The 24,754-nt window shown below is 41.6% G+C and overlaps 4 protein-coding genes across 11 annotated transcripts; 3 read left to right on the top strand and 1 right to left on the bottom strand.

Moving 5' to 3' along the window:
* Positions 1–396: 396 nt before the first annotated feature.
* On the top strand, positions 397–6,185 carry LOC136430340 (homeobox protein TGIF2LX-like). Of its 3 annotated transcripts, none has more exons than XM_066420860.1 (3): positions 397–786; positions 3,507–3,745; positions 4,263–6,185. In XM_066420860.1, the coding sequence occupies exons 1-3, from the start codon at positions 771–773 to the stop codon at positions 5,040–5,042; spliced, it is 1,035 nt and encodes a 344-aa protein (XP_066276957.1). In that variant the 5' UTR covers positions 397–770; the 3' UTR covers positions 5,043–6,185. The 3 variants fall into 3 exon arrangements, with proteins under 3 accessions (XP_066276957.1, XP_066276958.1, XP_066276959.1); XM_066420861.1 differs by lacking the exon at positions 397–786 and adding an exon at positions 817–1,566; XM_066420862.1 differs by lacking the exon at positions 397–786 and adding an exon at positions 1,600–1,724.
* Positions 6,186–7,594: 1,409 nt separating this feature from the next.
* LOC136430338 (potassium channel subfamily K member 16-like) lies at positions 7,595–12,083 on the top strand. Its single transcript, XM_066420855.1, has 3 exons — positions 7,595–8,587; positions 9,429–9,609; positions 9,980–12,083. The coding sequence occupies exons 1-3, from the start codon at positions 8,089–8,091 to the stop codon at positions 10,467–10,469; spliced, it is 1,170 nt and encodes a 389-aa protein (XP_066276952.1). The 5' UTR covers positions 7,595–8,088; the 3' UTR covers positions 10,470–12,083.
* Positions 12,084–12,145: 62 nt separating this feature from the next.
* Positions 12,146–19,067, bottom strand: LOC136430339 (RNA/RNP complex-1-interacting phosphatase-like). 4 transcript variants are annotated; one of them, XM_066420858.1, is made up of 11 exons: positions 18,920–19,067; positions 17,983–18,058; positions 17,632–17,663; positions 17,327–17,426; positions 16,968–17,047; positions 16,657–16,700; positions 16,201–16,261; positions 15,755–15,801; positions 15,235–15,307; positions 14,929–15,101; positions 12,146–13,977 (listed from the first exon to the last, which is right to left on the bottom strand). In XM_066420858.1, exons 1-11 carry the CDS (start codon positions 18,943–18,945, stop codon positions 13,796–13,798), a joined length of 894 nt encoding a protein of 297 aa, XP_066276955.1. In that variant the 5' UTR covers positions 18,946–19,067; the 3' UTR covers positions 12,146–13,795. The 4 variants fall into 4 exon arrangements, with proteins under 4 accessions (XP_066276955.1, XP_066276956.1, XP_066276953.1 ...); XM_066420859.1 differs by lacking the exon at positions 14,929–15,101; XM_066420856.1 differs by lacking the exon at positions 12,146–13,977 and having other exon boundaries at positions 14,221–15,101; positions 18,920–19,066.
* Positions 19,068–19,466: 399 nt separating this feature from the next.
* LOC136430333 (mitotic checkpoint protein BUB3-like) lies at positions 19,467–23,544 on the top strand. 3 transcript variants are annotated; one of them, XM_066420843.1, is made up of 8 exons: positions 19,467–19,561; positions 19,791–20,006; positions 20,428–20,497; positions 20,660–20,811; positions 21,025–21,206; positions 21,438–21,592; positions 21,934–22,150; positions 22,679–23,544. In XM_066420843.1, the coding sequence occupies exons 2-8, from the start codon at positions 19,800–19,802 to the stop codon at positions 22,698–22,700; spliced, it is 1,005 nt and encodes a 334-aa protein (XP_066276940.1). In that variant the 5' UTR covers positions 19,467–19,561; positions 19,791–19,799; the 3' UTR covers positions 22,701–23,544. The 3 variants fall into 3 exon arrangements, with proteins under 3 accessions (XP_066276940.1, XP_066276938.1, XP_066276939.1); XM_066420841.1 differs by lacking the exon at positions 19,467–19,561 and adding an exon at positions 19,584–19,606; XM_066420842.1 differs by lacking the exon at positions 19,467–19,561 and adding an exon at positions 19,584–19,606 and having other exon boundaries at positions 21,934–22,162.
* The last annotated feature ends 1,210 nt before the right edge of the window (positions 23,545–24,754 follow it).

Here is a 24,754-nt window from a genome sequence, read left to right as displayed (position 1 = left end):
ATAGCACGAAATATCGTCTGTCAAAATATTCAGTCCGTAAAGAGAAAACAACAGTCTAAGCCCACTTTCACAGACGAATTGATAGAATGACGGCGTAACTTATCTTACGTATTCAAACCACTCTAGCAACGATTCTTGCAGGGAACGTGGTTCCAATTTTACTGCGTGACAAGTAGTACTATTGACATGCTTTCGGATCCTGGTTTACAATATTGAATCCCCCCAACCCTGCAAAAATGCGCACGTCACGCTGCCGTATGTGGAGTGTTTGTTTACAACTTGAACTACTACTTGCAATTATTGGAAAATGTTTGAAAGTATGAGCATATGATAACGAATGTTAGAGTAGAGTTCGGATGACTAGGATTTTTGTATGCAAAACAAGTGCTGTCGTTACAGTTGTCAACAGGCTCCGGCTATCCAATGTCTCGGGGTTGGAAGATCTGGTGACAAGCTTGTTTGCCAGGCTACCTGTGTGCCCACGAAGAGAGCCGTGATTGGTCGGCCTGCAGGGACAATGACATTTATATGCGAGCACATGGCACTCAAGCCCCGCCAGCTGTCAAACCCGCAGTGCCTCCCGACAGCCCGACCTCGGCGATCGTGCCCTGAAAAACACCGACTGTCAGTCACCATTCGTCAACAAGATCGGGATCTTCTGCACTTGTCGTCTGATCGGACGCAGAACAAGGATCCTGACGAAACCCAGGGAGCAGTTTCCCGCCACTAGGAGAGGTCTCTACCATTCTGACAAGCGAGACGAGAAAGGCATGAAAGCACGCCGCGGTAGGTGCATTGTTGTCTTTGTCTGCCTACCTGGTTAAGTCTGGCCCCCGTGAGGCGCACAGGTAACATCGTCACTACTAAAAACGATCAATCGGCCCCATTCTAAGATTTTTCTTGACCTTGTTTGACGGAAATGTCCTGGGTGAACATGGCAGTTGTTTCCTTGTAGTATTACCCGTATCTGTGGGAAGGGGAAGTTAGAAAACAGGAACCATCGGAATGGGAGACGTTGTTTTTCTTTGTTTGACACCTGAAGTTTCCCATAATCAACACTGTCGTCAAAACTAGACACAATCTCAAAGAATCTCAGATCTTCAGTTATTTTGTATGGTCATATTATCCAAGCCCACATTCAAATTGTGAATATATTTTGTCATTTGTGTGTCTTAAGTATTTTTATGTGCTCCCAGGGGATATGGGAAGTATCGGTATGGCCTTCATTTACCTAAACGTCCTTTGTTTTCGTGAAATGTCGTGGGCCAGCCGGACGTTTGTACGATATTCAATGTTGTGCCCAGCTACAACTATCCGACACTATAACAACTGGGCGTTAGTTGAGTGTTTGTGGGCAGGGAAGTAGGCAGGGCCTGTGGTGTTGTTTATCTTTCACCTGTCTTCGTGGTGAGCCTGGTATTTCCGCCCACCCCTTTCACATATTTGGTCGTCATGTTCACCAGAAGTTATCGTACCTTTCTCTCTTAATAAGCCGAGGTAACGGCTGTTTCGACATCAAAAGCTGCGTATGTCAGACAGTCAGCCAGCTTCGATTGTGGATGTTTTGTAAGTATGAAGGTTGGGCCGCTAATTGCGGGACCACGAGGCCGTGCGTCCATTGTTGTCTTTGTTTGAGAAGTGTTTTACCTGCGGGGGTCATGCCGTGACAGTTGTAACAGTTGGTCGCCCCGAAATGTAGACCACGTGGCCAGGCCAGTTTCGCGGTATGTTATTTTCTTTCTTGGTTTGCAAGGTCAATATCTGAGCAGGGACGTTAGGGATGGTAAAAATGCGAGGATCATCTTTCGGGTAAATACATTACCGGCCGTTGTTGTTGTTTAAAATCACGTGTTCAGCTTAATGACATTGGGAGGCTGAAACTCTATAACCCCCTCTCTGACAACGGTTTTGTCACTTTTGCTAGGACGAGTCAGAAGCTGACGTGACATTGTAAAAGCACGACCGCAGGATGATATTCAATTTCTTTATAGACTGCCAACACCTGTCATCGGCCGTCCTCATTGAATAAAACCCGACTGAATACCCTCTTCTTCATTGAAACAACTCCTCCGGGCAGTTGTCAACATTCAAACATCAGGCAGTCTGTCAAGTGCAAGAATCTGTTTTTGATCAAACGCTTTGGCACAACACGGACACTGAGGGACGAATCACCAAACATTTTCAGCTAGGACGTCAATTTATCCGTTTGTTTTTCTTCTTTTGTCCGATACTTCTTCACTTTGTTAATCAAATACGTCGGATCAAATTGTCAACATTCAAACATCAGGCAGTCTGTCAAGTGCAAGAATCTGTTTTTGATCAAACGCTTTGGCACAACACGGACACTGAGGGACGAATCACCAAACATTTTCAGCTAGGACGTCAATTTATCCGTTTGTTTTTCTTCTTTTGTCCGATACTTCTTCACTTTGTTAATCAAATACGTCGGATCAATGAGGTTAAATATCCTTGGTCGGATCAAGGCTGAGTGGTGTTCATTGTACAAAAATGTGGACTTCGTACACACCCCGTCCGTCTTTAAATGATCCACCCCTAAATGATCAAACACAACTGTGGAACGAATTCGATAGCAAACAGTCATATTGTATACCTATCCCTCCAGATATAATCACTTCACCCAAAAAACATTTTCCTCTATAAGTCGCTTCTCATCTAGCTTATTTGTTGTGATCTTGTCACAGGTCGACCGTTTCTGTCATTATGTGGGGGCGCGCTTTCCCTTTAATCAGCTGGGAGCCGGGATCCTCCGGTATCGCCTGGGTCAACAGCTATCCATTTCCATCTGGTTTCCTTTGTCTCAGAAATGAGCCTTAATTGGTTAGTTAACAATAGAATGGACGGGTCCATTGTTCTTGCCTAACCGTGCTGTTCTGTTGAAACAGCATCTGTTTGAAGCACTGATCATAATCAGTCATATTTTGTCTGGGAATTTAATATTGACCGCCCACCAATACCCATTGCCAGTTTAATGCCCATTCACATTATGAACGTACTGTTAAGTGTGTACAGGGACCATATTATATTGTTATTGTGTACTGCTGTTTGTGACCATGATTTGGGACCAATGGGGTTCTTTTATACAACCAGCCTTCTTGTTGAATTGTGTCAAACTCAAAGACATTATTCAAAATGATGACATCCAGGGTTGCTGTTGAGTAACCACCGCTCTAGAAATAGCTAACGTTAGGACTCGCATGTCACTGCGGATAGACTCGCACAGTTCGTGCATGTGTTATTTGGTACTTGAAAAGACATGCTTTAAAACTGTGTCACATGATGTTTTATTTCATTTCACTTAACGGTTTAAAGACTTCAAAGTTGGCTGTAAGAATGACCCCCACTTTCCGAATGGTACGTCCCGGCCGATGAGAGTGGCGTCACTGCCAGCCACATGTGACTCGGTTCCTATATAAAACTTGTTGACGGATCTCCCTCATTCCTGCCCTGCTATGTCATAATAGTTGCCCATATTCCACATATTACAGCGTCCCGTGAAAATAAAGCCATGAAGTACCGCGAGAGGTTCTACGAAGAAGACGAGGAGGTGTTTTCGGGAAGTCGTCGGCAGCGGCAGGACAGCGTGGTCCGGAAACGCCGAGGAAACCTTCCCAAGGAAGCTGTACAGATCCTGCGGGCCTGGCTGTACGACCACCGCTACAACGCCTACCCTACAGACGCGGAGAAGCTGGATTTGGCCCGGGAAGCTAGTCTCACTGTGCTGCAGGTGAGTTCTGCTTCACCTGTGCAGTTTTGACAGCTGCCACTGTCAGCATGGATTAGTGCTGGATTTGCCTATATCGAGGCGGAATTTATGTATTAACTAAATGTTGACCTAGATTACGACATAACAAATAGCTTGATCTTTGCGTGTGACATTTAAAATGAACGAGTTTTTTTTTCGACCCCAAGCATAGGAATACTTTCTTAGCTGGCGACGTTTTTAAAGGTCCCTACAATGGCTCTGAAAGGGCTCGAATTCGAGTAAATTTGGCGATGACAGAATACAGGGAAACCCGAGAAATTCCTCTTTGTACACCTAGATAAAGCTTTAACACGATACTTGGTTATTGGGTTACAGGTGAGATAGGCCCTTCAACTGGGCCCGTGTCAACGGTAAGCTACTGGAGTGGTCAAGGGGTGTATGGGGGCGGATTTGTGATGTAAAAAGAGTGTTGAAAATGTTGTTGTTATCTAGATTTTATGATGTTTTATTTATCTTTATCATGTGTTTGTTTATACAGGTTTGTAACTGGTTCATCAACGCTAGGCGGCGTATCCTCCCGGACATGATCCGCCGGGATGGCGCCGATCCAAGCGAGTTCACCATCTCCCGTCGCACCAGCGCAAAACGCCAGGGCAGTTACGCCGACACGTCCTCCGAGGACGGCCGGTCCAGCCCCGAGACGTCTCCCGAGCCGCCTCCTTACCCGACGTGGATGCGGGACATGCTGGACGGAAAGATGAAACAGTACAATTCGGACGAGGACGTCCCGGGAAGCATGACGCCCCCTGATTCCCCACACCACCAATCTCACTCACAGTCACAGGTACGCGCAGACGACAACTCCAACTGTCGGGAAGGGTTGCACGAGGCTCTGGTCAGCAGGCTGGCAGAGAAACTGAGGAGACAAGACCGCTGGATCCACGCGCAGAACGAAGCACCTGTCCTGTCGTCCCAAATACCTGTCAATCACACCAACAGGCTGCCCACCAGCGCCACTCCTCCAGCATCCCTCAGCTTGCGTCATGACGTCATCAGAGCGGACTGTACCACTCAGACATCACCGGTGGATCTGACGACGCAAAGAAAAGAAGTCTGCACTTCTTGTATGCTTGGAGGGAAGTGTCCATCGCACGCTCAGCCTGTCGGACATGACTCGCAAACGCCGCCACCGACACCACCCGGGGAAGAGGACGACATGTTCGGGTGCCTGCGCCTTCTTGTGGACGTGGCTGTCAGTCAGATTCAAGAGCATTCTGGGAACAAGAACAACTCTGCTCCCTTTCGCATCACTACCTAGTGCACGTCAGAAAAGTGCAGGACAATGGGCTACTAAGTTCACGACGAAAGTTGCAAAGATACTTTTTAAAAAGTACAAAAACAAGTTCCAAAGTTGACTTTGTTGGGTCGTAAACAAAGTAGCTCGAAAGACTCTCGCACCTTGGGACCAAATAAAGCGCATGTGACCAGGCAGGCGCACATTGGAAACTCGCCAGCCCTGCCCCGCTCGGCACACACAGCATCCGGGGAGCGGCTGGGTCAACCACCGGACAATATCAGATCGAGCACTGAGTCAATAAGCAAGTCTCAGACGGGGTCCAGAGGTTACTCCAATAGTCCAGTAGTTTAACAAAACAACTCTTAATTGTGTAACCGTTGTCTGTTCTTTACACTAAGTGTACGTTATCTGTGGCTACTTGGTTTTCTAAGCGGACTAGTTTTTCATGTTTATAATACGTTTATAGCAATGCTGAAATATGACAATCGAGGGAATTGTAAATTTTAGCTTATACGGACTGTACAAATGTTGACTCTGACCCTGATTTTAAAAAAACGTGAAATTCTAATGAAATTTAGAACAGTATGATTGTTAGCGGTATTCAATGTGTCTTCTGTAAATATTTTTCCCCAATTTAGATTCTGGGGTATAGACATGTACGTGCGTGGTGAAAATACACTTTAAAAACACATGCATTTGACAGCTTACTATTTGAACATTGTATCAAGGTCTGTTGACACACCTAATCACCCTCCCCCTAGCGTCTAGGTGTGCACTCTTTTGATGTTTGCCGTTCTACTTTCGTTCGACTCTGTTTGCACATTTCACTCGCGTTAGACTGGCGACAGGATTTCTTCTCGTAAACAGTGGCAGGTGAGAGCGGGCCAGGTAGCACACCTGCCGAGAACAAAGAAACACTACTCTTGTACAAAACTTAGCCGGTTCACCTGTACAAAATATTGCTCTGTATGAAATACGATGATAAGGAAAGAGTCAGATATAACGTTATGAATTCTTGCTTTGTGAATTTCTTGTGAAATGACAGTGGTCGTAACTGATATCGACAAATATTGATGGTCTATCGTGTATATGTTTCAGACGATTGGAATTTGTATAGATGTTGTTTTGGATTGCTTTCAGAAATAAAGACGGATTGATACACTGGATGACTCAATTGTGTGTCGATGGTTATCGTTGGGTTGATTTCACCACATTAGGACGTGATAGGGACAAGAAAGGGGGTGGGTCCGTTGTTCAAACACGTTGTAATTGTTGCATTGAGCGCCATTAAAATACATTGACTGCAAATGCAGACAGAAAATAAAGTACATATATTCCCCTCTGATAGTTTTATGGGTTCTACAAGTTTTATGAATAGTACACAATGTCTACCGATATAATTCCAAAGCAGTGAAAACAAGTTTTATCTCGTATCCATGGAGACGGTAGTTGTCGTCAGAAGTCCTGGTGTCGCGGTACGTGTACGGAGGAAGGTGATAAACACCTGCCGGGGAAGCTTCTGTTCCCTTCCGCTCACGTTTCCGGGTGTTTTGTTAATCGTCGTCATTCTAATACGTCAGCAGTTTAAGCCGGCATCTACTAGTATCTATAGTGCCATTTGATATGTCAGCTACGACAAAATAAAGTTTGTGTTGAGCAGAATGACCGACTGTACAGTCAGTATGGATCGGTAAGGACAGGTAAAATAGGACTTCTACACGAAAAAGAAAAACAATTAAAAGACAATGACCAAAGGGTGTCCAGAACACGAGATATAAAAACCAGAAGTTGTGCTGCATTACCACGGAAAGCCACCAGGTGGTCCATAACCGACCTTGACCTTTGTTTTGCCGACACATACCCACATACCAAATATGCTAAAGATCCATCTACAGCTTCTCTCTCGAGTTATGCTGTCCACAAACACACCCACAAATAAACGATAACGAAAACATAACATCATTTTGTCGAAGGTAACAAAGGTTTGCTTGCCGCGACGTTTTGGTTTAGTGAGGGGGAGTACCCTTGCATGAACAGTCTCACTTGCACAAGCGGTTCAAAGCTCACTGGTATACTAAGTACTAACCTTACATCACATCTCACCTTCATCTATCATCATAAACACGCGACATCAAATCCTGACTGTACTGGTCGGTGCTTAAGCGCCACATAGTGTACAATGATAAAACTGCAGTCAGCTGGTGTAGGCCACTTGAGTGTCAAGAACAGTGTCAATTGTTTGTATACGTATGAATGCAATCATCAACTTTTATCCACCAGGTAACCAACTGGTGCAAAATTGGGATTTTTTCTAGATGATATCGATGACGGACTAGAGCATGTTCTTTGTAAAGACCTCTAATTTGTCTTAAACCTCTCTGTCTCTCTCTTTCCCCATCTCTCTATCCCTCACTCTCGCTCAGCTGGTACTACACGTGTATGCAGATGTGTCATTGTTCAGTGTACGTCTTTGACAATGTACTCAGATATTCCGTGCAGCCTGATGATTAAAAGCCCACATTGCAAGCTTTGTACAAAAATCTTGGTTACTTTCCGGATTAATTGTCCAATTTACTAGACAGTGTCATCTAGACATTGGCCGAGTCCGCGAGGGCTTAGATAATGCTTTCTGTTGGTAAATTGCTTTTGTGACAAAAACTTGGCATGGTACTTCAAAGCAATAAGTTGCTACGACGTAGCAGCTGCAGCCACATTCGCAATGAATGAAACGTTAGTTATCATGATATCAGCTACAAAACTGCAACCGTTTGAAAGACATGACGACACAAATAATTAAAACCCCTGTCACTTAGCCACATATATCATCATGGCGTCTCCACAACAGCAATCATTGGATTATGATAACGCAACCTAGCTGTTGTTCGACCACATGAATATTTTATTAGACACCTTAATTTCTTATCGATATCGCTTTGTATTGTAACGACCAGTTGTTGGTGTTGGGTCTCTACGTGCCATATCTTGAGCGGACAAGGCATATGGTTAAGCCGCATCAGACATAGGAAAATTTACTTGTTGTATTCCTTCAGTATATTGTTGTAAAGCCATGTCTTCTGAAGAATCGTCAGGGAAGTCCCAAGACACACCAAACAACAACGTAGACACAAATGGCGTAGAGCTGAAGCGTCGGTCATCTGCGCCGAAAGAAGGATGGAGCGACGCAAAGACAGAGAGACGAAAGAAAGTGGTCCTCGCCCTGAAGGCTTGCTGGCCTCACGTAAAACTCGGCATCATCCTGGTGATCTACTCCATGTTCGGCGCCCTGGGCTTCTGGTTGATCGAATACCAACATGAAGAAGCTCTCATCGCAAACTTCACCGAAGCGAGGAGTCAGCTGCTGAAGAACATGTGGAACGTTTCTCAGGTCTTCACCGGGGACGACTGGGAGGAGGAGATGACGACCTTGGTGGAGAGGTACGAGCACACCATCGTGGCAGCGTACGACGGCGGGATCGACCCGCGGGTCGTGAAAGAGGGACAGGCCGAGCTGAAATGGGACATTGCCGGTTCTCTCTTCTTCTCCGTCACCGTCTTTACCACAATCGGTGAGTTCAGGAGATCATTTTATCACTTCGAAAAGAGTAGAAACTTTTTCAACAAGACTGTTCACTACAGCGATCTTCTATCGTTGTCGAAAACAGCGAGGTCATCTACTATAGTACTAATTCACAAGTGTGGTACAATGTCTGCTTAACCTTGAGGATTGAGAACGTACATGCATACGTGATATAACCATTTGCACGAATTCAAGGATAAATAACATGGAAATAACATCAGTTGTTTTGTTGGAGAACGAATTGCCAACAAGAGAATTTCTTTACTATATAGACATTACGATCGACCAAATACAAAACAAATATATGGCCGACCCCAGCCAAAACCGCCGATCCTCATTTGTGTGGCGAGTCATCATATATCATTATCTTGCACGAGTGAGTGCAAAGATGATAAATGGTCTCGCTTGTCTCAATGATCATGGAGAATAGACAAAATGTCAACTGTGTTTTCCTTCAAACGGAATGGCACTCCGACCTTATTCAGGGTGTGGTAACGTAGTGACCTTATGTGTGGAAGACCTTATCTGCTGGGTGCAAGTCGCGTGATCTCACTTAAACAATGGAGTTAGAGCGGCGCAAAGCGTTATTGTATGGTAGATCTGAAAATTCCAGAGAAACCAAAGGAGGAAAAAAGTACAGGACACAATGTAACACACTAAATACTACACAATCCTATGAGAGCAAAAGTCGTCAAAAACAGGTGAACTGACACGAGTAATCTCTTTTTGTGTGCACTTTTGATATGAGTGCGATAAACAAACAAACAAGCAAATAAATAAACAAACAAACAAACAAAAACTAATCTGACAGACCTTGTGCTTTCTCCCAGGCTATGGACACCAGACCCCCGCCACGGTTGCCGGCCGGGTCTTCTGCATCTTCTACGCCATCTTCGGCATCCCCATCCTGCTCCTGACCCTGAGTGATATCGGCGAGCTATTGGCGAGACTCCTCCGGTACATCGCTGCAGTCGTCAACGCCAGGCTGAGACCCAACATGATGGAGTCAAGGTAACTTTACAATTCTGTCAGTTCTGTGCAGATCTATGGAGTACCGTAGTTGCCCCTAATGTACATTGTCACCGAGAGTCGAATCTAAAACATTTCCCCCATGTCATCACAGTAAACGTAGAAGTTTTCAACCTTTAACAACATTGACACAGTGCTCAAGCCCAAACTTTCTTACAGTGTATTTGTTAGTTACTAGTAGGTTACGCTGTTAAAGGTGAGACTTTAACAGAATAAGATTGCATCCGGACAATTTGCATAAGCAGTGAAAAAAGATGGTGGATGTTATCTGAAACGTTTGAGGGTGCGTCTCATCTAGTAGTGTTTGATTCGCTAACATAGTTGGTCTTTTTAAAAAATCTTACCTCTGCAGGAAGGACGACGTACCTCTGTATGGTATCTTCGTTGTGGTGTTCTTGATCATGAGCGTGGGGGCCGTCGTCATGATGCAGATGGAAGACTGGACTTTTGAGCAGTCCTTTTACTTCATCTTCGTCACCTTCAGCACCATCGGCTTCGGCGACCTGGTGCCGCACCACAAGATGTACGCACTGGCGGCGTCACTCTACTTCCTCCTGGGCATGTCGCTCATCTCAACATCCTTCAGTCTGAGCCAGGACGAGGTGGGAAGGCTGCTGAGGAAGTGGGATATTCTCAAGGCGTCGTGCAAGAGGAAGGTGTGTCCGTGCTGCTCGAACCGCGTGGGTTCCCAGGGGGAGGTGAACGAGGGCCTGGAGCCGCAGGAAGACGGCCAGGAGAAGAAGGTTCTGGTCACCAGGAAGACACAGATCGGCCTGCCCATCGGGATCATGAGGGGCAACGTTTTGAGCGAGGACAGGGAAAATGAAGACCGGTTCCATTGAGACAAAACAAGCAAACATGACACGAGAGCAAAATTCCCTTCAACTGTCCACCCAACTGTCAATTAAGAAGTACAACGCGGTCGCGTTTCCAGAGTGTGACGGGACCTACAACATTCCATCTTGTTCCTGTATGTACAGTGAGTTTTTACTCATGATATCATTGGAAAGACATGTTTGCCCCTGTAATGTGCTGTTTCAGTCATCCAAATGAAGCTCTTATTGACTTGTGAAGTGTTCACCTTCACAACGAAACTAGTGATTTTTCCCATCCCGATATAATGAAAGTATGCGAGGAAATACCATTTACATTAGTATTCCTTATGCAATTAGATAAACGGTGTGTAGGGGGTAGAACATGTGTACTCAGACATGATAGCGAGTAGAACACGTGTTGTGAATTAGACCCAATAAAAGTGAAGGGATCCAGGTGTCCCTATATCACAATTTTGATAAAAAGCTCCATCTATCCTTACCTTTACAGCTGTCTTAAGAAGCGAGAAGTTGAACCTGTACATACTAGTATACATTAGTCATTGATGAATTATTGATTATGTAATAAGATACCACATTCTTATATCACTGTAACTAAACTTCTGCTTTATAAGCATGAAGGTATAACCTGTACTTAGCTTGTAAGAGCATAAAAATAAGGGTCTTTCATTCATTCCTAAATGTTTAAGAGAGGGCATGATGATAAAACATGTATATGGTGGTGTGCAGTTCCTATAGGCTATATATAATACAACAGCATGTTATGGTTTAATGTAATCATGTTACCAGTAAGTCAGCATATGTCTCCTAATACAATTATTCACTCTTGAATGTGGTTGAGCTAAGGCAACAGAGAAACCTGTAATTGTCAACCTTGAACACTATATATATGGATGTCATGCCAAGTTATGTTGATTGCCTGGAAAACTAAAGAGAAGGCTCAGGAACGATTCAAGGGGCAAGTGTGAAAAAACTATTGGAAAAACTTTTTTTTTGTATTTGTATTGATGTCCTTTTATTATACGCTCATTCTCATTAAAATGTACACATTTTGTAACTGCCGTAACCGTTTGAAGTAAGACGTTCCTGTCATTAAGATTTGCCACATATAAGGTGCCAAACTGTCATTTTTATGACAACTTAAAACATTTCTGGCTTTTAAAAACAAGACAGTTTGGCATCTTATATGTGGCATATCTTAATGTCAGAAACGTCTTACTTCAAACGGTAGTTACAAAATGTGTACATTTAATCATATAACCTCCTTGATTTAATTGAGAAGGAGCAAGTGTTACTGCTATTATACTATTTTTTTCAGCTTTGTCCAATGAATGTGGAATACATTTTGACATTAGTATCTGTCAAATGGAATAGAATAAAACTCAGGCATACTGGGTAGTGTTGTGTCAACATCAAGTATGCCTGATAACAGACTGTTCCATTTAGTTCGGCACACTTTGTATTTTAGTGTATATAAGTCATAAAATGTGTCAACTTGCTCTTGGACCATGTTAATCATAACCTTTTTCAAAGTTTCATATAAATATCATGTTCCATGCCTTTACCGTTGTAGATTGTTGTTCAGATATGAAGCAAATTTCTCATTAAATATTCATAAGGTGATAGTTTGGCATTGAGTATGCTTTGTTAAAGTATGGAAGACATTACACATTTTGACGTCAGTGGATGATCCAGAAGCTTTAATTTGCAAATGAGAAAATGCTCCATTAGCTGAAGTTTAATAATGCACGAGACATTTGACAGACAGAATTGTTCCTGAGCAATAGCTGCATGTATAGCACTCTGAAACATGTATGTGGAAAGTATATGTACAACTTATGTCAGTTCCACGCAGGGCAGCAAGTTTTTTTCCATCCCACTCATTGTTTGTGAGCCCATTTTGTGAATTTTCATTTTGAAGTCTGTCATTTTTAAGGGAAGAAAATACATTTTCATCAATTTCATGTCATGAATGTCAATTTTTTTTGTCAGATGGGGTAAAATTTTGGTCCATCCAAACAAGCAAATTTTCTGTCCTTGGACGAGTCCTGGTTGCACAGTTTGCTCATGTGTCTAGGTACATTTACACTACATAAAACATAATTCAGGTTTTGACGCACCTACACCAGAATGGATACCTATTCTATTCATATGTGTGTTGGGCTACAAAATAGGGAAAACTGCACTGGCAGAGGTTGGTACTTTCGAATGCCATCTATATTAATCTGTATTAATCATTTGTTTATAATTCGTTTACTTTACTACTGATTCCTGATCACCTCTGCTGACGAGATAATGTTTTGACAGCATGCTCTTGGAATGTTTTTGTAAGATTGCTTTTTTTACATATTGTTGTATGCTGTTTTGTTTTCAATATTGACATAGTAGATGCAAATTTCATTCAGAAAGATAACCTGTGTGAGTTTAAAAGATTTCCAATTAATTTCAAAATGTGCCCTGCAGCTGTCCAAAGACCAAAGAAGTATTGTGACTATTTTACATTGTGTATTTCAAAATAAAGTTGCCCAGGGAAAGGTTGGAAATATTTGTGATGTAACTGAAGGGATTTCATGTTTACAAATGACTATACTTACAAACTTGATCAAGAACATATTCAAAATGGAGCACACTTTGTAAAATAAGTAAGATAGTAGTAAGATAATACTATCTAAAATTTCATCATTAAATCCTGTTGAACTTATACTCGTTCTCAGACACTATATATGAACATAAAGACCACATGAAAGATGCATATACACAAAACAGGTCAAATAACTGTTACATTTGATACACAGAGTGACATACTAGTTGAGAAAGGCCTAGCTTTGAACAAGGTCATTATATGACACCCTTGCTTCTGTACATTATTTATATCTTAGTACAAAAATTGCACAAAGTTTTCTTTGCAAATTGCATAGATTTCTTCTGTCCAAAAATGTTCTGTACTGCCCAGTGGATCCTATCCAGCCTTTATCAGATGTGAGTTTACTTAATTTCTGGCACAATTCAGAAATACATTTCTTCATAATATCAAACAACACCAATCAACTTTATGCTTGTCAATGAGTAGTATTAAATTATTAAGTAAAAGTAAAAATGAATCACTTCAGTGTCTTCCTTCAAGAATCATTTTGATAAATACTGACGTCTGTCAACAGGCTGGCAGGACTGACTCTGACAGACTAATAAGTCTTTGTAAAATCTTCCACTAATAAATGAAACTTAGCCAGGCACAAAGTACTCTAGCGCATACTAAATGAAGCAAACAGTTTGGTTGGGTAAAAAATTATCATTCTTGTGTCTCAAAACTTTAAAAGAATGCCATGCTAAGTTATCTATGTGATGGCACATCTAGATGAAAATAATTGAGTCATGTGTTCCTGAATCCATTCCTCTACCACACCCTGCATATACCAGTGGACATACAGACTGTATCCTAACAACACCACACCTAACGTCCAGCCCATAACGGAGTGAAGACGGGGTGTACGGGACTGTTCCTGTCGAGAGGAAGACCCTGGAAAGGAAATATGTGAAATTCAGAAATCCCTATCCTTTGCTCAACTTTTCTAGGAATTGCATGCAAGATGGGGCATGATTTAAGCCTGGTCTCCATCCCTATCTATTCTCTTTGGTAGCCTTTATCCAGTACCCTTTGCTCTATCCAGTACCCCTTGCACTATCCAGTACCCTTGAAGACGGGTTCTCTGATAGGGACCAGGTAGCTAAACACAGATGGATACGAGCTAACATAAAAACCTCACAGTTACGAGTTATGTAATCTGACAAATGTCTGCATACTCTAGAAGTTACATTTAGGAAGGATGTCTCATGCCTTGCAGTGAGATTCACATTGTTTGACTTTGACAGGGCATTGTAACCAAGGAAACCTTAGGGCTATGACTTGTGGAATATGCATTCCAACACCCCCCCACCCCTCATCTAACTACTGCTGTAATCGGTACAGACCGTTGCATGGTTGAGCCAATAGCAGGAAAGGTGTTAGAAGTAGCAAGATGGTTTAACAGTATAAATGATGAGATTGATGCAGTGACGAACATGATGTGGTGTAAACCACTTACGATTTTGTTTCACACTCACAGCACAAAATATCAAGAAATCACAGACCTAACTTTGGATCATTAAAAAAATGTACACTGTAAAGGCACTTCTAATCACCGTCGATAGCTCCAACTTTGATGATAACTCCTATCCCTATACCTATTACTACGCTGATCATAATCTGAATGTCTCCAATGCATGTCTCCATTGTAGTATCCATTGTTTGAATGTGAGTGGCTGTCCCAACTTTCATAGCAAAAACTGTCTTCTGCCCAATTCTGCCCTGAATAGCTTCTGTAATAGTCATGGGAATAATGGTTGTAATCATGTTCTCTTCTCCCATAGTTGCCATAACCATTGTCCCTGTAAGGTCTATAGTCAAAGCTTTCATAAGGTCGTCCTCTACCCTCAAGAACACTGCGGAGGTCGTCAGCACCTCCTGAGCGATGCCTGTCCCTTCTCCGTTGGTCGTAGGGAGTATAACGCCGCTCTCTGGATGGCGGTCGGTCCCTTCCCCTTGTTGGTCCTTGTTTTCGAGGCAATGGTAGCTTGGGAGGCACAACCTCCCCACTTTGTATTCTGTACATCAATGACACATACAAAGTAATTATATGATGAAGTGACACATTGATGACAGAAATGACCTGACTGACACATATTTCTATCATCTACCCATACCTCCCTAAGGTTCATATGTAGGTGCATTACTCACAAAGCACTTCTCTGCTGCAGATGCTCTAAGTAGTTCTCCCTCTCCAAGTTATGTCCTCTGGCTTTGTTGAAAGCTGTAAAAAAGAATTGTAACTTTGCATTGAACATACACAAACAATGGATCGGCTCTAATCATCAGTAATTCAGGATACATGTAGCTACCAATAGCTAGAAAGGAGCCGTGACAGAGCAATTTATCAGCAGGACAATGCACAGATGCCAAGGAACTGCTGGCAAATACTCTTGAGTGGGAATTGAATCTGTATCATACATCATACAATGAATGAGGATTAATTATTGAGAAAGGAAATGCAAGCAATCTCTTGATTGAAACACAATTGTGAAAGATGACTGATACGTTTGTAGCATCGACAGAATATCCAAAATTTGGTAGTGTTTCGTCTCCTTTTTTACTTCCTTTTGAACTACCATGGTACATTTAAAACTTTTGTACAACTGTATGTGTCTACAATGCTTACTTACTTGTTTATGGACATAATGTGTACAAGTCGTGAACAAACCTGCTATTGCCTTCTCTGCAGTGAAGCCCTTGTAATCTATCAGATACCTGGGTAGGTTTGTACAGACAACATTAGTATTGCAACTTTGTCACCTGCATAAAATTTCCCACTTTCTAAACAAACACTAAGTGCCTTATTCTCAGTTGATGTGAGATGTTCATTCCAGATCTGCAACCAAGGGCCGGGCACTTTTCACTCTCTACACTTCTATGTTAGTATGTAGTTTGGCTTTGCTGTCAAGTGACATGGCAGAATTGAAGAGATAACAAAGTCTCAGTCTAGTGCCTTATTGGACTTGAGTGCATTAATTGGCAAGTGTAAATGTACATTGCTACCATATCTATATATTGGATATGGCACAATCCCAGTGTTTTAGCTGCTGATTTTACAGAAAAGAAAACTGAAACATAAAATTTATGAATGCTGAACAGAATCATGACTCTTACCTGCACACCAAGTACCCTGTTCTGTTCACTCCATGTGTGCAGTGGACACCTATAAGGCTGTCTGCAAAAGGACAACCACATCTAAATGTAAATTATAATTTAAACTAAACTTAATTATAAATTTACAATCTGTAAAACCATATAAGGTATGCACCTCAAAAGATATTTGTAGCCACAACATAGTCAGTAGCCTGCCTGTCTAAGTAAATAAGCACAGAAGTGCACATGCAAGCTGAAATTGTTGTAATACACGTATAGTGAACACAGGCCATGTTTTGAAATTTTATCTAACTAAATTTTCCACACAATCTAACAACTAGTTGTCTTCTTTCATTGACGAGTAAGAACTCAACATCTTATGAAGAGGCAATACGTAATCTAATGTGAAAAAAATAAGCATTTCAAGTGCTGCATCTATATACATGAAATTTGATTTTAACCTTTCCTTTCACTCACCATCATTAGTTTCAGCCTCATAGTTGTGCACTATACTTGCAAACCTGATGCAAAAAGAAACAACTAACATTCAATAACTGTGAATGTGTGATACATGTACATGTAGAAGCATACGTTCCATTCAATTGGATTGCGTCACATCTCTACACAAATATGTATACAGTCCTTGGCACTGGAAATACATGGATGTGTGCTTTTTAAAAATTATCCTGGCAACAATCTGAAAACTCCAGAGGGTGAAGTGAAATATACTAGTAAATGATTTGCTTTGGAAATAAGTTCTGGAACCAAACAATGTGTTTTAAACTTACTCTTGCACAACATCATCCGAGGGCACCTCTTTCCCAGCTGTGAAAATTTTCTCATATTTGATGCCAGCTTCAGCAATGTCCTGTAGTGTAAACAGAGGATAGTACTGTCAAAACCCCATATAGGACAACAGGAAGAAGAAGAAAAAAGACAGTATCAAAAAGAAGAAAAATTACAGATAACTGCACTTAGACTATCCAGTTGTGACACATGTTTGTGATGTTGTCTCCAACATCAAAGTTGCCAAAAACTCTAATGTACTGGTCTTGGAGCCATACAGGTTACTGGTATATATTATATGACATAAATGACAATATTTGGGACAGTAAAGGTTGCATTACTTGACATACAGTACCAGTACCTGTTTATTGTAGTATCTGGTGGTGAAGGTGAGGTCTATAACCATCCCAAGCCTGGCTCCCTGGTCTGATATATGCTGTATCATGTCAGGTATGGTGAATCTGTGGGGAAAAATAAATCGGACTTGTCATTACTGCATGACAAACAAGACATACTAGTTCTAGCCATTAATATAGCAATTCATATTCAGTCAGCCTTCCATAAAATTTAACTGATTTTCTTGCAATATTTAGTGATCCTTGTGCCCCCCTTGATGAGACATCCAACGTCAAATGTGGTCACAACAAAATAGAGAAAATATCTCACCTGTCTTCACTTGGCAGGTTTGAACAGATGCCCTGAAACAAAACAATAGCAGTTTGAGCAAATTTTCTTGAACTTGTGATTTTTGCTACATGAAAGAAAATGACCAGGTCCAAGCAAGGAAGTTTAAGACTAAGTATCTACTAGTATATCATGACAGAATCTTCAAGACAATATTTTTTTTTTTTTTTACAATCTGGAACTGCAATGTTACAATGTCAGCCTACAACTGGGAAAATGCTACCCTGTTGCATGTAAATCATAGCAAAACTGTATTACAGCTATTGAAGGGCACTGTATAAATTGCTTTCTACACAGGAGAAACTTTTCCCAGTTCATCAAAATAGAACTCACCATTTTGAGAGGAACTTTGAAGGAGATGAACCTGGTCCCTTCCATTTGTCTGCCCATGGGACTGTAGTCTAGCCATCTGTGGGAGGAAAAATATAACACAGTTAACATTAGAGTAGTGTATAGTATAGTAGAGTGTGTGTGTGTGTGTGTGTGTGTGTGTGTGTGTGAGTAGTGTGTGTGTGTGTGAGTAGAGTAGAGTTGAGTCTTCGGTCAGGTAGGATTGCATCCAGTTTAGACCGCTCCTTTTCACCTCATGCACTGTATGGATTCATCATTCAGGTGTTACTTTCTGGATACAATGTCTACCGAAATAATGGACGTTAAACAAGGGCAATTTGGAGGATATGGAGGGCTAGAGGAGAAAGGCCATGGACTTCTGTGAGACCTTCACGATCAGATGGCAGATAGTGGGGAGGGGTTTTCATGGACTTCTACTTGTGGAAAATACCCATTAGGACATGGGGAAATTTATTTCAAACTACATATACATTTTTATGTGATGCTCTATTTAGATGTATCATGAGTAGAGTAGAGTAGAGAAGAGTTGATTCCGCCAGGTAGGAACTCCGGTTCCAGTTTAGGCCGCTCTTCAATTCAGCTCACTGTCAGATCTCTGGTTTCTGGATGATGATGATGAAACAAGTACAACGACAACAACATATATATCTCAAGTGGTGAAAAAAAAAAAAAAAAACATTCAAAAGGTCCTGACGACTTTTTTCAAGATCAGTGATCACTTTCGATTGCATAGTTTCTATCTACACTGAGTGCATCTACAAGCTTTTCGTTATCTTGAAACCTTGCTGAAACTGGACTGTATACGCCCTCCCCTGCTGTGGTTTTTGCGTGGCCACGTTGAAAAAAAGCCCCTCGTCCACAAACTAAACACACAACTTTCACCTTCCTGTTCCTTGTTTATACAATATGTTGTACGTACCTGTCTGGGATGCTCCTTGGAGGCATTTTGGCGCACTAGATATCTGAAAGATTGGAAAAACGAATTGGAAAGTGAAACGTTCGGAAACCTCTCGCGCGCTGACGACACGACTACACAGGTTTCGGTGACGCCGGACTGATATACTTTCACAGGGGTTAAATATTTCCAAATGAGGCTGTACTTTCTAACTGACACAAATGAGATTGAACCTTTCTTCCTATATTATGTCTATAACTATATATTTCTATCTACCATAAAGTATGTGATACATATTTGTCACTTTTTATCACTTTTGTGTAGAGGAAATAACAGTAAACCCCCCTCCCAGATAGATGATAATGGTCTATTCGTATCCCGAGAATGATGGGAAATTCTGTCATACTCTATTTTGAAAGGGGGGGGGGAGTATGTGGCTTATTCATGATAATATAAAGTAATATACACACACAACATTAAGCGGAAAAACAAAAACTGAGCTATAATACAGCAAAATAATTTCTATTTCGACTATCATGCTGAACACTGCAGATACATTTGTACATAGCATGTTGTTCATGGTTTATCTATGGTTTCAGATTGGTATGATCCAACTGATGCCGCCATCTTTGAGAACAACCGACACGAGAAAGTTGATTTAAAAAGGTGATGATATGCCAGTCTTATAACTATTGTCCAACGTATCTGCATGTATGTGAAGAACAGTGAATACATGTTTTACTTTATGAATATGATTTAAAGTTTAACAGACTCTTTCTTATGTCGAGGGAGAAGTGGGGGTATCGGTCTAAAACTTGAACAAAGGGGGAGGGTAACTTTAGGAAGCTTTGTTGACCTATTTTCCTTTCCCTTACTCTTGGTAAAATCATACTAGGCCACAAATATGCCGACTGTTGCCGAAACTCCGAACGAGTTCAAGTTGAACAACTGCCCGACGGACGGCATCTCGGCGGTGAAATTCAGCCCGACCAGCTCGCAGCTGCTGCTGGTGTCGTCCTGGGACTGTTCGGTGCGCCTGTACGATGTGAGCGGGAACAACCTCAGGAACAAGTACACACATTCCAGCGCCGTCCTGGACTGCTGCTTCTTTGTAAGTCTGAAGGTTTTGCTCCGCAAGAGACTGACCTGAATGTGCACTTCAAATTATGTATTTTCCAAAGTCTTAGTATCCAGAACATTGATTTGAATTTTCAAAATAAATGGGATAGATGACTCACCCATTCAACCTTGATAAGTTACCCGATGATCAGGTATCAAGGTTGAATCTGCAGGGTGTTTAAACTTCTAGTATAAAGGTTTAGTGATCAGCACCAAAAAGTTATGAGAAAACATTAGCTTAGAGAATGAACAAAATCCTCCACCCATTCTATTCTCGACAGAGAATCAGTTGATTCATTGCAGCATATATTCACATAAATGTTATGTTTATCATGTAAATCCTGTTAATTTGTTATGTCAGTTTGTTGCTGTTCAGTTGTGCTGAAACTCTGATTTTGGTTATTCCCTTCCAGGACCCTGTGCACCCCTACAGTGGTGGACTGGACCAGATGCTGAAGACATGTGACCTGAACACAAGCCAAGGTGAGATGGAAGAACATGTAAAGGATCTGGATTAGGGGAAGGGGTTTATCAGGATTATTTCATTTGCTGTTCTAGATTGAGGTTATTGTATTGTTGCTTAAAATACAACTACATGTGTATTGGTAAGTTTCTGCGCTGATGCCTGCCTGTTCTTGCACACAGAAACTGTTGTTGGGAACCACGATGCAGCCATCCGCTGTGTGGAGTACTGTCCTGAGGTTAATGTGGTCATCACAGGCAGCTGGGACCAGACAGTCAAGCTGTGGGACCCACGTACACCTTGTAACGCTGGGTCCTTCTCACAGCCAGGGAAGGTAGGATTGTGGTCTCTTTTTGTGTGGAATAGTATTAGTAGTTACGAAACCTTTTGAAATTAGTCATTATTAAACTATATTGGTATTTTTGCTACATGCTTGAGCAATGAATCTGTTTTTGATTATCATTAGGAAGGAGAATTGCACCACTGTGGCCAAACTTGGGTATTCCAGTTGTTTCCTAAAAGAGGTTATGTTTCACTTTGCTTCTAGGTGTACACAATGGCAGTTACAGGTGATCGACTGATCGTGGGAACAGCTGGCAGACGAGTGCTGGTGTGGGACCTGAGGAATATGGGATACGTGCAACAGAGACGAGAGTCCAGTCTGAAGTACCAGACCCGCTGTATCAGGGCTTTCCCCAACAAGCAGGGCTATGTGCTCAGCTCCATAGAGTAAGTACAGTTGCACTCATGTCCATGGAGTTTACATGCTCCAGCTCTATAAAGTAGGCAGAGTTGCTTCTGTGAAGGATGAAAGGCAATTTTGGGCCAGTACTGGCTATATGGTGGTTGCATTGTGGACCAGTGTAGGTTAGATACAGTTAGACATCAGGAAATTGCACATTTCAAGCCCTGATGAAAAAACCATAGTGTATATATTTAACCCCTCATACGTTGTTGCAGGGGCCGGGTAGCTGTGGAGTATTTAGACCCCAGCCCTGAGATACAGAAGAAGAAGTATGCCTTCAAGTGTCATCGCATCAAGGAGGACGGAATCGAGAAGATCTACCCTGTCAATGCCATCGCCTTCCACAGCCTGCACAACACATTCGCTACAGGTGTGCTACTTCAGGCTTACAACTGGGCCTACTCTATGCTGTAGGGTATAGTGTGGAACATTAAGGAGCATATGCAGTTGTTGTACCTTAAGCTATTGCTTTGTTTGTTATTTATATGCTGTAGGGTATAGTGTGGAACATTAAGGAGCATATGCAGTTGTTGTACCTTAAGCTATTGCTTTGTTTGTTATTTATATGATAGCATGCATAAATACATATGTAAATAAGTAAATATGTACACATGACATAATTTGAATTAGAGGTGATCAGATAAAACTAATGGGAATGGTGAAAGAAATCATGTTTGGCTTACTAGAGATGTTAAAATCTTTCTTCAACAGGAGGATCGGATGGTTTTGTCAACATCTGGGACGGTTTCCACAAGAAGAGGCTGTGTCAGTTCCACCGCTATCCCACCAGCATCGCTTCCCTTGCCTTCAGCCATGACGGCAGCGTTCTCGCCATCGCGTCATCCTACATGTACGAGGAGCTGGATGTGGAGCATCCGGAGGACGCCATCTACATCCGCAATGTCACAGATCAGGAAACCAAACCCAAGTAAGCCCTGACGTACGCCAACTTTTTATTTATATCTGTTTGTGCTTTTTTGATTTGATTTGATTTATCTATTTATTTGGCTGTAAAAACGTACAGCCAGGGCTACCCACCTAGCTGAGGCCATTACAAAGGGTTGTGCTTGTTGATTTGTTTATTAAGCAAAGGCTAGCGTAGGTTACATGCATTTGTTTTAATGTAATGGATTTCTCACATATTAATTCTTAAAGTAATAAAAAATCCTTTTTTTCTTTTATCAAAGTAAGGTTTGCATGCAGAAATGGCAAATGCTCTGTAGATCGTTCTAAAGCTGTGCTCATGTACTTGTACCACTACCAGTCCAAAGCGCCACCAGGTAGTGTGCTGGGGAATTGCAGTTGAAGGTCACCATGATAACCAAGCTTCAACAACGATATCAATGTTACAGTAACTGTGGGTGACTTGCAGTACAGTACTTTGCTTCAATAGATTACTATATGAACTATACACTGTGGTCTGAATCTCTCATATATAGATACATTTGCATTGCAGGACCTCAGGATCAGCTTCTTAAAACAATATCTCCTAAGAGCCACAAAGGACAACAATGCTGACTTTCTCGAGTTTAGGAGAGACAGAGGAGTATGGTGCCAGCTTCAATAAATACTTTATATTCCAGGACCTGTAACATGTTGAGTGAGTAATGCAGAATTGTTTTAATAAAGGAGAAATATTTTCCTCAAGCTAAGTAGAAATTGAATAGTAGGCACTGCAAACAAGATACACTATGTAACAGAAGTAATGTACATACAATATAGTTAGACAACAGGGAGGCTACATGATAAACGAAAAAGATGCAGAAGATGATAAACAATTACTATAACTGTAGAATATTCATTGACCTTTTTTTACTAAAAGATAACTTCAGTCTTCTTTTCCAGCATGCAAAAAGTAAAGGAAAAGCTGAATGTTCCATCTTTGTACATATTGTAGCACTATGGTACTATCATATCATAATTGTGTCTCAGGTGGATGTCGTAAATTTGATTTTTTTTATTGGCTTGGAACTAGTCATTTTTAGTACGAAGTATAGGGGGTAGAGAGGTAGTACAGTAGGATAGTTGTAAAGTGAGGATGTACCATTAGGAATCATAGGAGTAACTGTGTGGTCATAGATTTAAAACAAATACAAACCTACTTTGATTTATTTTTTCAAAAACAGAAATGCTGAAGGTTGTCAGGAGAGACATACAGAATGATAGAAGTAAAATATATACTGTAGACCCACACCTACATCCCAAAAGAAATATTTGTACTGGCATTCCTTGCCTCCAGCATGATGTCCTGGTCTATTGTCAACGCCTTTCTTTTGTTACAAGCTGTCACTAATGTTGAATAAAGTACAGTTGTTTACCTGATATGTATTGTGCCTTGTGTCAACCTTGAATTTACCTTGTCCCATGGTATTGACAACCAAAGCCATTCATTTTCTGGATTAAAAGACCAAGTAGCTCAACAAGTGTGACCAAGCTTAATGAAAAAAGTGTCACCTACATAATGTATTTAATAGAAGGTAAATACGAGGAGGAAAAGTAGATAATTTGAATAGTCTGATCATTTGATATTACATTGTACCAGGTCAGTTTCATCTCCGTTTGTGGGATTTTCCTACGGATTATATCAGGTGATCAGTTACCTGGTAACAGTCATATGTGCGTTTAGTTGCTAAGCCTGTTATCTAGCTCCATTGTTTTGCAACCGTGCACCTTAGGCCATGGCTTGTGCGGTGACACAATTAACATCTAATTTATTGGTCAATTTCATGGCAACAAATTGTTTACACGGAACACAAGTTACCTCTGCTTGGCACTGTTGCCACGGCACGCGCACTCAATGGTTCTGGGCATCACAAAAGGCCAACATGTACATGCAATCTTAACCTTAGTCGAAGCACTGGGAATCCACTGGTAGGAGTGGTGCTTAACACAAGTGTAACCCACTCCACAACTGGCAACAATGGTCTGATTGCTGATGCTTTGAACTGAATTTACCAAGAGGAACCTTGGAAATACTTGACTTTGCTTTGCCCTGTGGAGTGGATGAATATTTCAAATTGGCAGCTCTGCTTCGAACTGACGATATTTCCGAGAGGAAGGACACCTTAGTTCAGGTAAGTCTGTAACATCTGTCATAAGTTAGAAAACGTAAGAAATTCTATCTACAACCAACCCTTGTTGTAGCCCATGCAACACCAAATAAATCCAAGTCTACTGATTTATAACAAAACTAAAGCAAATAGTTGTTAGGAATGAAGCCATCACATCCTGTTTGTAAAGCTGTGCAATTAGCTATGTTCTCAACACAATGCCTAATGTATAAATATTCTGTAACTTAGGATGCAACACAGCCTTGCTCTCTGTAGCTATTTATGACCAAAAATTGGTACTTTTTATGGCTTTCCATAGTGCTTAGTTTAGTGTACAGCCAGCAAGATTCAAATCACTGTACCACAGTGTATTGTAATGGGGTTAATGGTAACATTGGAAAGGGTTGTTAGTTTCAGAGATGGAAGAGGTCCAGGAGGACCTGAAGGTGCCGGAGTGGTTCCAGCAGTACAGGCACGCCCAC

This window comes from Branchiostoma lanceolatum, chromosome 3, assembly GCF_035083965.1.
Source record: "Branchiostoma lanceolatum isolate klBraLanc5 chromosome 3, klBraLanc5.hap2, whole genome shotgun sequence".
In the NCBI taxonomy this organism is placed as follows: domain Eukaryota; kingdom Metazoa; phylum Chordata; class Leptocardii; order Amphioxiformes; family Branchiostomatidae; genus Branchiostoma; species Branchiostoma lanceolatum.
The sequence above is the reverse complement of the archived record's forward strand: the minus strand, read 5'-3'. Positions and strand labels throughout refer to the sequence as shown.

Coding starts and splice junctions, on each gene's coding strand:
- LOC136430340 (XM_066420860.1), top strand. Junction 3,746..4,262: donor CTAGTCTCACTGTGCTGCAG/GTGAGTTCTGCT, acceptor TTGTTTATACAG/GTTTGTAACTGGTTCATCAA.
- LOC136430338 (XM_066420855.1), top strand. CDS start 8,089: ATGTCTTCTGAAGAATCGTCAGGGAAGTCCCAAGACACACCAAACAAC. Junction 8,588..9,428: donor CACCGTCTTTACCACAATCG/GTGAGTTCAGGA, acceptor GCTTTCTCCCAG/GCTATGGACACCAGACCCCC. Junction 9,610..9,979: donor CCCAACATGATGGAGTCAAG/GTAACTTTACAA, acceptor TTACCTCTGCAG/GAAGGACGACGTACCTCTGT.
- LOC136430339 (XM_066420856.1), bottom strand. CDS start 18,945: ATGCCTCCAAGGAGCATCCCAGACAG. Junction 17,427..17,631: donor AACCTGCCAAGTGAAGACAG/GTGAGATATTTT, acceptor TTTTCCCCACAG/ATTCACCATACCTGACATGA. Junction 16,262..16,656: donor TGAGGCTGAAACTAATGATG/GTGAGTGAAAGG, acceptor GTCCTTTTGCAG/ACAGCCTTATAGGTGTCCAC.
- LOC136430333 (XM_066420843.1), top strand. CDS start 19,800: ATGCCGACTGTTGCCGAAACTCCGAACGAGTTCAAGTTGAACAACTGC. Junction 20,007..20,427: donor TCCTGGACTGCTGCTTCTTT/GTAAGTCTGAAG, acceptor ATTCCCTTCCAG/GACCCTGTGCACCCCTACAG. Junction 21,593..21,933: donor GCACAACACATTCGCTACAG/GTGTGCTACTTC, acceptor TTTCTTCAACAG/GAGGATCGGATGGTTTTGTC.